This window comes from Oryctolagus cuniculus, chromosome 15, assembly GCF_964237555.1.
Source record: "Oryctolagus cuniculus chromosome 15, mOryCun1.1, whole genome shotgun sequence".
Lineage (NCBI taxonomy): Eukaryota > Metazoa > Chordata > Mammalia > Lagomorpha > Leporidae > Oryctolagus > Oryctolagus cuniculus.
Genome location: NC_091446.1, coordinates 16,109,074 through 16,119,300, shown reverse-complemented (window position 1 = coordinate 16,119,300; position 10,227 = coordinate 16,109,074). Strand labels below are relative to the sequence as shown.

The 10,227-nt window shown below is 48.0% G+C and overlaps 1 protein-coding gene across 7 annotated transcripts in view; it reads left to right on the top strand.

Annotated features, from left to right (window-relative positions):
- Positions 1–10,227, top strand: part of TDRD1 (tudor domain containing 1) — a 48,537-nt gene continuing 38,310 nt past the window's right edge. For 6 of the 7 annotated variants that reach the window (XM_070057187.1, XM_051823650.2, XM_051823651.2 and 3 more), the window contains exons 1-2: positions 1–157; positions 8,033–8,345. In XM_070057187.1, the coding sequence (XP_069913288.1) occupies positions 8,087–8,345 (259 nt within the window). In that variant the 5' untranslated portion in view covers positions 1–157; positions 8,033–8,086. Of the gene's footprint in view, positions 158–286; positions 350–8,032; positions 8,346–10,227 lie in introns of those variants that run through there. The other variant, XM_051823648.2, reaches the window with a different exon arrangement.

Below are 10,227 nucleotides of genomic sequence, written 5' to 3'. Positions count from 1 at the left end.
CTGCGCAGGCGCGGTGTGCTGAGCGGGCGAGGGGGCTGGGCTTCGGAGGCGGGGAGAGCGCCTGAGGAGGCTGGGGCAGCGAGGTTTCCGGGCACCTGGCTTTGCCGCCAGGGTTTGGAGACAGGTCGGGGGCAGCAGCCTTTAGGCCACTTTCCAGGTCAGGGTTCCCGGGCACCTGGGGGAAGGAGAGGGTGTGTGTGAGGGTCTGGGGCTTTGGTCGTTGGGCGCTGGACGTTGGACGCTGGACGTTGAGGTCGGGCGTTGAAATCGGGCGTTGAGCGGGTACGAGGGGCCTGCAAGCGGAGAGAGGGTGGAGTCCTGGCTGGGAAGAGGAGGTCAAGGCCTGCAGGTTTGGGCCTAGGAATAGGAGCTGGAGGTGCGGGCAGGCCGGGCTCCTGCGGAGGGTTTGGGAGCAGTGAGCTCTCCAGGCCCGGCTTCCCCAAAGGTGGAAATGCGGACGTCTTTTACAAGGAGCTTGTTGGTGACTGCCCGGCCTTCATGTAACTCGGGAGCTGCAATGCAATACGTGTGGGTGCTTGGGAGGCTGCTTGCCCACCACCTCACTCCTCCCGTGGGAAGGGAAGGCGCGCGGAACAGTCGCTCCCCGCAGGGGTAAGCTGGCGCGGGTGTGTGTGCCGCCAGCGCCCCTCGTCCTCCCTGTGGGGCCTCTGCAGTCAGGGCAGGGCCTGCTGGGTCCCTCGGACACCGAGGGCTTGTGTGCAACCCTGCACAGCCGGAAATCCGACCTGGGTGCTCTCCTCGCGGCAGTGAAGGGGCTGGCCCTGGGGGTTGGGGTAAGTAAGGTAGTCGGCCAGCCGGGTCTCCTGCACGCTTCTCCAGGAATACTTCACTCCCCAACGATTTCCGGTGTCCCACGTGCAGACCCGTTCTCGCAGAGGGCAGAAGGTTTTTTGTCTGTGCGTGTTAAGAGTGAAGTGGAGATAGTGGCCGTCCCGTAAGTCCTTGGCAAGCTGCGTCCACTGTGTCAGTAGCCGGTGTGCAATCTTAATCCTCACGATGAGGAAGTTACTGCCGTCCACAGTTTAATCACTGAATTCCAGAGAGACGAAGTGGTTCGCCCAAAATAGCATGGCTGAGTGAGGAAGGTGGCACTTGGCTCTGACTTCAAAGCCCAAGGCTCGGCTGAACCGCGGAGTTGTGTAGCTTTCAAGGGGCTGTTTCCTTTGGGTGGAATGGCTCTTGCTGCGTGCACGGGGTTCACCGGGAAGACGGACTTCAGAGAAGGAAAACAATCACAGCCAAGTGCCTCTGCCGCTCTTTTGTTCAAAGAGTGACTCCCCTATGGGGTGACACTAGCCTCTAGGTGTGTCCTCCTGACGGAGAAGAGAGAGTGTACTTTACCATGTGCTGTGGGTCCTAGGGTGGTGAGGATAGCAGGAGTAAGACTCCAAGGGAGTGAAAAAGAGGGTCTGCTCTTAGGGACCCTCCCGTGTTACCGAAGTCTAATCCTGGAGCCCTGAACACAGTGGCATACCAAGCCCAGGCCTCAGTTCTGCGGTATAACTGTACGAGTTCGCTCGCCACTCCCAGGCCACTGCCCCTTTGTTAAGTCCCCGGTCCTGAGAATGTAAGGATCCCTTTAACGTAAAGAAAGTTCGGGGCTCTTCAGATTAGCTTCCTGTGTTAGCTGGGAAGCATAGTGATGGCTGTGGATTCCAGATGACTAAATGCATTTGTATTCATCACCAAGCTTGTGGAAAGCCTAATGGGTTGCCCGTGGGGGAAAGTGCTTGTTTTAAGACTGAATGCATGATATCTGGCCCACCTCTTTACCTTTGAGAAGTCTGCAGCCTGAGGTTGGGAATTAACGTATTATGCTATAGGTTCTGCCCACTCAAGATTGAGATTTGCATAGTGGTTGGCACAGAATTAAACCAAGTAGGTGTGCATGCAAAGTCTTAGGAGTGCTTTTTAGTGTTAAAATTCAGCCTTAAAATCCTGTGCTGTGTCCCGGATTTTGGTAGTGGTCACACATAAATCTATATGTGTGTGAAAATTCACAATCAAAAGGGAGAAGTCAATTTAATGATATGAAAGTTACACATTTTTTTTTTTTTTTTTTGACAGAGTGGACAGTGAGAGAGAGACAGAGAGAAAGGTCTTTCTTTGCCGTTGGTTCACCCTCCAATGGCCGCCGCGGCCAGCACACCGCGCTGATCCGATGGCAGGAGCCAGGTACCTCTCCTGGTCTCCCATGGGGTGCAGGGCCCAAGCACTTGGGCCATCCTCCACTGCACTCCCTGGCCACAGCAGAGAGCTGGCCTGGAAGAGGGGCAACCGGGACAGAATTGGGTGCCCCGACTGGGACTAGAACCCGGTGTGCCGGCGCCGCAAAGCGGAGGATTAGCCTAGTGAGCCACGGCGCCGGCCGAAAGTTACACATTTAAAGCAGTGAAGTTCCAAAAGGTTTTATGTGACTGGAAGTTGTTTGGACTAAATTGGCCTATTCTGATAGCCGAGGCGTAGGGGTAATGGGGGCGGGGCAGTGGCACAGTGGGTTGAGCTGCCGTTTGGGTTGCCCATGTTCCCTACTAGGGTGTCTGGTTTGAGTCCTGGCTACTCTGCTTCCAGTCCAGCTTCTGGTTGATGCACCTGGGAGGTAGCAGTTGTCAGCCCAGGGTGCTTGGGTTTTTGTCACCCATGTGGGAGACTGGGACAGGGTTCCTGGAGTTAGCTTCCTCCAGCCCTGGCTATTACAGGAAGCTGGGGGAGTGAGCCAGTGGATAGGGGATCTCCCTCCCTCTGCCACTCTGCCTTTCAAGTTGATAAATAAACCTAAGGCATCAATGGAAGTGTTGCATGCCAGGGAGATCAGGACTCTCCTATTGACTGGTTGCCACTCCCCTATCTGGTATTGTGTTCAGTTAGGAGAGCCACAGCTCACTGGACACTTAATCTTTTTTTTTTTTAAGGTTTATTTTATTTATTTGAAAGCATTACAGAGAGGGGTAGAGATAGAGGTCACTCCCCAGATGGCTGCAACGGCAGGAGCTGCACTGATCCAAAGCCAGGAGCTTCTTCCAGGTCTCCTATGCAGGTGCAGGGGCCCAAGGACTTGGGCCATCTTCTGCTTTTCCAGGCCACAGCAGAGAGCTGGATCGGAAGAGGAGCAGCCAGCACTAGAACTGGCCCCCATAAGGGATGCTGGCGCTTCAGGCCAGGGCATTAACCTGCCGCGCTACAGCGCCAGCCCTCTGGGACACTTATTCTACTTTAGGGAAAAAGTGTGTCTACCTCTGGAATCAAAAATAAATATTGCTAAATTGTTGTGATTTTTGTCCTTTGATTAAATTAAATGAGTCTTCAGTTTTATTTATTTATTTTTTTTGACAGGCAGAGTGGACAGTGAGAGAGAGAGACAGAGAGAAAGGTGTTCCTTTGCCATTGGTTCACCCTCCAATGGCCGCCGCGGCCGGCGCACCGCACTGATCCGATGGCAGGAGCCAGGTACTCATCCTGGTCTCCCATGGGGTGCAGGGCCCAAGCACTTGGGCCATCCTCCACTGCACTCCCTGGCCACAGCAGAGAGCTGGCCTGGAAGAGGGGCAACCGGGACAGAATTGGGTGCCCCGACTGGGACTAGAACCCGGTGTGCCGGCGCTGCAAGGCAGAGGATTAGCCTAGTGAGCCGCGGCGCCGGCCGGGATGCACTACTTTAATAGAAAAAAAGATATTTTAAAAACTGAAGACTTGGCCAGCGCCGTGGCTCACTTGGCTAATCCTCCGCCTTGCGGCGCCGGCACACGGGGTTCTAGTCCCGGTCGGGGCGCCCAATTCTGTCCCGGTTGCCCCTCTTCCAGGCCAGCTCTCTGCTGTGGCCAGGGAGTGCAGTGGAGGATGGCCCAAGTGCTTGGGCCCTGCACCCCATGGGAGACCAGGATGAGTACCTGGCTTCTGCCTTCGGATCAGCGCGGTGCGCCGGCCGCGGCGGCCATTGGAGGGTGAACCAATGGCAAAGGAACACCTTTCTCTCAGTCTCTCTCTCTCACTGTCCACTCTGCCTGTCAAAAAACAAAACAAAACAAAAAAAGTAGTGCATCCTTTGGTGTATTTTGAAAACTAGAAAAAAAAATAGTGAAAGATTTCCTCATCAACCCACTCATCCTAGAAAACTCATTGCTATTTAAAATTTATTGAATTTCATTCATATTTTTAACATGGAATTCTCTTTTTTTCTTTGTCAGTTATGTTGAATACTTAAACACAGGTTGAATATCCTTTACCCAAATTACTTGGGACCAGAAGTGTTTTTGGATTTTTGAAACATTTGCATATGCATGAGATATCTTGGGAAAGGGATCCAGGTCTAAATATGGAATCGTTTATATTTCATATCCACTGCAGATACATAGGAGGTAATTTTACACGGTATTTTAGTGCACCTAGATGTGTTAGAAATAACCTTTTTCGTCTGTTGCACAGCAGAGGGGTAGGGTTGGAGAGAGAGAACTTCCATCTGCTGGTTCATTCCTCAGATGCCTGTAATAGCTGAAATCCAGCTCGGCTGAAGCCAGAGCCAGACTCACTATAGGTCTTCTCTGGTGTATCTGTATTTGGACTGTGAACTACCGCATGAATTAAGGTGTGTCATTTTCCACATATAGGGTCATGTTGGTACTCCAAAAGTTTTGGATTTTGAACCATTTTGGGTTTTCAAATTGGGAAACTCAACCTGTATACATTTTTTTTCTTTCGGTTCTTCATTTGCATGAAAAACTAAATTACACAATTTGTTTGGAAACTAGGATTCTAAATAACAGTATAATTATCCTGTAGAAGCATGCATTGCAGTTACCACCATTTCCTGCCCCCCCCCCTTTTAAAGATTTCTTTATTTGAAAGAGTTACACAGAGAGAGAGGTCTTCCATCTGCTGGTTCACTCCCCAGTGGCCACAACAGTCAGGGCTGAGCCAGGCCAAAGCCAGGAGACAGTAGCTTCTTCCGGGTCTCTCACGTGGGTACAGGGGGCCCAAGGACTCAGGCCATGTTCTGCTTTCCCAGGCCATAGCAGAGCTGGATCGGAAGTGAAGCAGCTGGGACTCTAACCGACACCCATATGGGATGTCGGCACTGCTACACCACAGGGCTGGCCCTCTCTGCCTCTTTTAAAAAAGAAAAAAGATTTATTTGTTTGAAAGGAAGAGTGACAGAAATCTTCCATCCTCTGGTTCACTCCAAAAATGCCTGCAAAAACCAAGGCAAGGAGCACTGCAAAGCCAGGAGACCCGAACTCCATCTCGTCTCCCATGTGGGTGGCAGGAATCCAAGTACCTGGTTTTTAATCTGCTGCCGCCCGGAGTCATTAACAGGAAGCTGCGTAGGAAGTGCCCAGTAGCTGGGACTTGAACCAGGCACTGCCATATGGGATGCGAGTGTCACAAGCAGTGGCTTAACCGGCTGTGGTACAGTGCCCCCCCCCCCGCCGCCGCCCCTTTTTGCCATTTTAAATGAACGTGAATGCATACAGGATTTTTTTTGGCATTGAGAATTTTTTTAATGTGATGATTCCTATAAGAGTAACAGTGATTTGGGACTTTTTAGGACCCCCCCCCCCCACACACACACACACTCAAATTTCCATTCTGGAGAGTATGCTAATTCATGCTCATCTTCAGTAATGGGTGTACTTTTTAATTGCACCGGAACTAGGCAGAAAGTAAGTTATCTCAGTTTGAATTTTTCAGAAGCTTGTAGTTGAGGTTGCATGTTTGCTCCTTTGTGCTGTTAGGGTTTTTTTTGTAAGTGTTTAATTGTTCCTGTCGTTGTGTTTGCTGTCAGTCCCTTTGTGATGTTTTACCGATTTTAAACTAAAAACCAAGACACACCTGTTAGCTTTGGAGTGTGGTTGTTGTAGGCGGATTGAGAAGCATGATCTGGTAGATTTGTGTGTGTCTGGTGATGGCTGGATGTGGTCTGACTGATACTGGGTTTTTTTTGGGGGGGGGGCGGTGAGTTGATTCAATCTTTGTAGCACAGAATACGTAATGCACAGTGTTGGAAAAGGAAATACTCTTAATTGTGTTGGTCCCTGCTAGATCAATTCAGTGTCACTAACCTGTTTCTTACCTCTGCTGCTTTTCTGTCTGACTGGTAGGTGTCTAGGGTAGTAAGAACCTTATTCTTGTGGATTGAATTTTTCCTCCTTCAGTTTTTGCTTTCTCTATCTCAAAGCAATTTTATTGTGACTCAAACACTCCTGCCTACTCTCTCTTTGGAGTGTTTCTTTTATCATTGTAAAATATCTTTGCCTCAGTATGTTCTTCCTTAATTTGCATTTTGTTAACATTCCACCTTTATTTTAGTAATTTGCAGAGCACCTTTTTGTCCTCTTATTTTCAACCATGCCATATAATTTTTGTTTCCTGTGTGCTTTTTGTGCATAACATCTAGCTGGATGTTTTTGTGCCCACATTTTTTTTTTAAGACTAAATCACTGATACCCGTTACTTGGGTTTGATTCTGCTACTTTGATTTTTTTTTTAATGGCCATGTTCTGTATCAGTGCTTTCAATTTAGGCCTCTTGGGACAGGTGTTAGGCTTCCTGGCAGCTGCTGGGTCTCCCTAAGTGGCTACTCCCAGAGTTCTGTTACGAGGCTTCCTTGGATCTGGCCCGCAGTGAGCGCCCCACTTTTGAGGATGTCTGTGTATTTTTAAAATTTCATTGTCTTTTCTCTGCTGTCATTGCATTAAGTGGAACCTAACCTAAAAATAAGAAATGAGTTGGAAGTTTTAGGGCGTTAAAAGGGAGGATTATCTTGTTCCTTCTGCATTTTCTATACAATCCCACGTTCAGCAACATTTGGTTATTACTTATTGCAGTTTCACCTCCATGACTTTTATTTTTTTTTCCTGTGAGCAGTTTTGGGAAAATAGGCAGAACTGTGTGAGCTTGCAGAGATGGCTACACTGGCTACAGGCCAATGTAGAGAGTTGTTTGCTTCCTCCGGATAGGACACTTAGTATTCTTCAGGAGTAATAGGAAAACAGTGGGCCGTCACATTTCCCGGATAGAGGTTTCTCTCCTGCCCCTTGTGACAAGTAAAACAGGGAAGGCCTGCGCTGTGTCTAAGTTATTTTCAGAGAAAAGTGCACACAGCTGGGGCATTAAAAGCAGAAAGTAAAAACTCCCATTTGTGGAAGTTCAGCTGTGAGCTATCTAAGCTGAACACGGGGCTCAGCTGAGGTGAATTGTGAGCAGTACTGGTATTAGTGCACGAGGGAACAGGGGCATTCTGGGTGTTGGGTTCAGCAAATTCAGGGACTCGGTGGAGCATAAAGTAGGAGAGAGCAGAGGGGCTCTGAGAAGGCAGAACGGTAGGTGATGAACAGGTTGAAACAGCACTGTCCACTGTGGTTTGTCATTAAGGTGTAGGTGGAAATATTTTTTTTTAAAGATGTATTTATTTATTTGAAAGAGTTACACAGAGAGAGGAGAGGTAGAGATAGAGGTCTTCCATCTGCTGGTTCACTCCCCAATTGGCCGCAATGGCCGGAGCTGCGCCGATCTGAAACCAGGAGCCAGGAGCTTCTTCCAGGTCTCCCACGCGGGTACAGGGGCCCAAGGACTTGGGTCATCTTCTACTATCCCAGGCCATAGCAGAGAGCTGGATTGGAAGAGGAGCAGCCGGGACTAGAACTGGCGCCCATATGGGATGCTGGCGCTTCAGGCCAGGGCATTAACCCGCTGTGTCACAGCGCCGGCCCCGAAATATTTCTTTTAAAGTGTTAAAAAATCCTCTTCCATTCATGTTGCTTTAAAAGTAAGGAGCCGTGTTGAACTCTGAGGCCAGTCTTTGGATGTGGCTTGCACTGGTGTTTTGTTGGTCTGTGGTTGCATTCCGTTAAGTGTGGAGTCTGCGGTTATCCTTAGAGGCTGGTCCTGTGCTTCTGCCTCTAGGCCAGATTTGCTGGCTTGGTTCTGTCTACTTGATGAACAAAGTCACTCACTTGCGCCTGCTGTTCTACTTCTGTAATTGCAAGTTGCCTCTTTAATATATTTCTTTCCTCAGACTTCTGTGTGAAATTGGCAGTCGAGAAATAATTTGGAAACGTCTACTTGCAAAATGACAGAGGCATTTAATTTTGAGAAAGGTGAAAGCAAGCTTCCACCACGTGATTCTTTGAGAAGTCCTGGAGCCCATCATAACCATCCTAATTTCAGGTTGAAAAGCCCAGATAATATAATTAAAAAGAACAAGTTTTTGCTTTGTGAGCAAACCAAACAATATCTGGCGAGTCAAGAAGACAGTTTGGCATCGGCACACCCTAATGGCATCAATGGAGAAGTAGGCCCCAGAGGAGACGGGAAGACATTGCCTGCAGGTGAGTGCGGACTGTGCGCTTGCTGCCTTCTGAGTCTAGGTTTCTGGCACTTCTCGCAAACGACTGCCTGATGGTATTTGCCTTTAATTTAGAAGGGGAAACCAGATTCTGAGTAACTACCTTTGGCTTAATAATGGAATCCTGGGGAGAAAATGTCTACGGATGAGCTTTTTTTCCCTCCCCACAGTCAGAGAATTGGACCGGGCAGATGTGTAGAAATGTGCTAAGCACTGGCATTGACTTTGCTTTCTTTTTTTAAAAGGTGTCCTAAAGATTGGCCGTATTTTTTAAAACACAGTGCAAAATATTTGCATCTAATAGCTCACAATGATGTGTACTCCTATATCTAAGATACAGGCATGTTTCCTATGATACCTCATTCCTTGGGTCTGATTTTTGAAAACTTGGTTTTTTAAAGAAACTAGAATCTAGTGGAATTGAGTCTCTTTTGAATGTTTATGAAACAATTTATTAACCTGGTTGTGTTGTAATTCTCAGAATGTGGCTGTTTTCCTAATAGTGTTCAAACATGATTTTTTTTTTTTTTTTTTTTGTGCTGTCTATACATTGGTGGTACAGACGCAAGGTGGTTGAACTGCTAGTGCCTTGAAGCTCGACTTAGGGCTGGGCGCCAGCCGGGGCCAGTGATCAGTGAGCTTTTCATTGCCGTGCACTGGGAGTTAAACAGAAGTGCCAATTTCACTTTAAAATGTCCTTGATGGAACAGTAAAAATGATTGGCTTTATTAAATCTTGCCCCTCTGTACAGGTCTTCTTAGTGTTTTCTGTAATGAATGTGAATTAACTCTTAACTTCTGCATACTTGAAGTAGGAAAAAGCAAGGTGGTTATTTGAAGTGTGACCTGAGGGGAACCTTTTTCTTGCAATATCCTTTGTACTTGAATGACAGAGTAGTTATTCAGACCTAGAAATCTAGCCAACATTTCCTGGAAAAAAAAAAATCAACAAAGTGAGCCTGTCACTTCAAGGAAGACCACTGAGTGTTTTGCTACTGGTGATAAAATCAGTTTGCTTCAGAGCAGATTGGAGTTTTGGGAAACTTGTGTCTGCCACTGTGAGCGCCAGAGTTTCCCAATACTTAGACTTTCCTGGTGAGATGCATGCTGATATTAACACATGAATTTTGTTTTTAAAGACTTACTTATTTGAAAGAGAATTAAAAGTTTACTGGTTGACTCTCCCAGACGGCCACAACAGCCAGACCTGGGCTGGGCCGAAGTTAGGAGCTTCATCCAGGCCTCTCACATGGGTGCAGGGGCCCAAGCACTTGGGCCAGCTTCTGCTTTCCCAGATGTATTAGCTGGGAGCTGGATGGGGAGCGGAGTAGCATGGACTCCAGCGTACACACGGGTGGCAGTTGTTAGCTTGACCTGCTGCGCCACAACGCTGGCTCCCAGTCAGTGGATTCTAGTGTAACCGCATGAAACCGCTCATTGGTGTGGCCTTAGAGTCCACACCGTGACTAACCTTTTATACTACCACTTGTATTTCAGTATTATATTAAAATATCCACAGTTATCTGAGAAGACCATGAAATACTTCTGCAACTGCCTGTGTAAGGCCCAATTTTCAACAGTCTTCTGTTAAGCCAAACAGTAAATGGGCAAAAATGGAAAGCTCTTTTCACTATAATTTTTTTGAAAATTTAAAAAAACTATGTCAACAAGTAAAGCATTTTATTTTTTTATTTTTTTATTTTTTTTGACAGGCAGAGTGGACAGTGAGAGAGAGAGACAGAGAGAAAGGTCTTCCTTTTGCCGTTGGTTCACCCTCCAATGGCCGCCGCGGCCGGCGCGCTGCGGCCGGCGCACCGCGCTGATCCGATGGCAGGAGCCAGGAGCCAGGTGCTTTTCCTGGTCTCC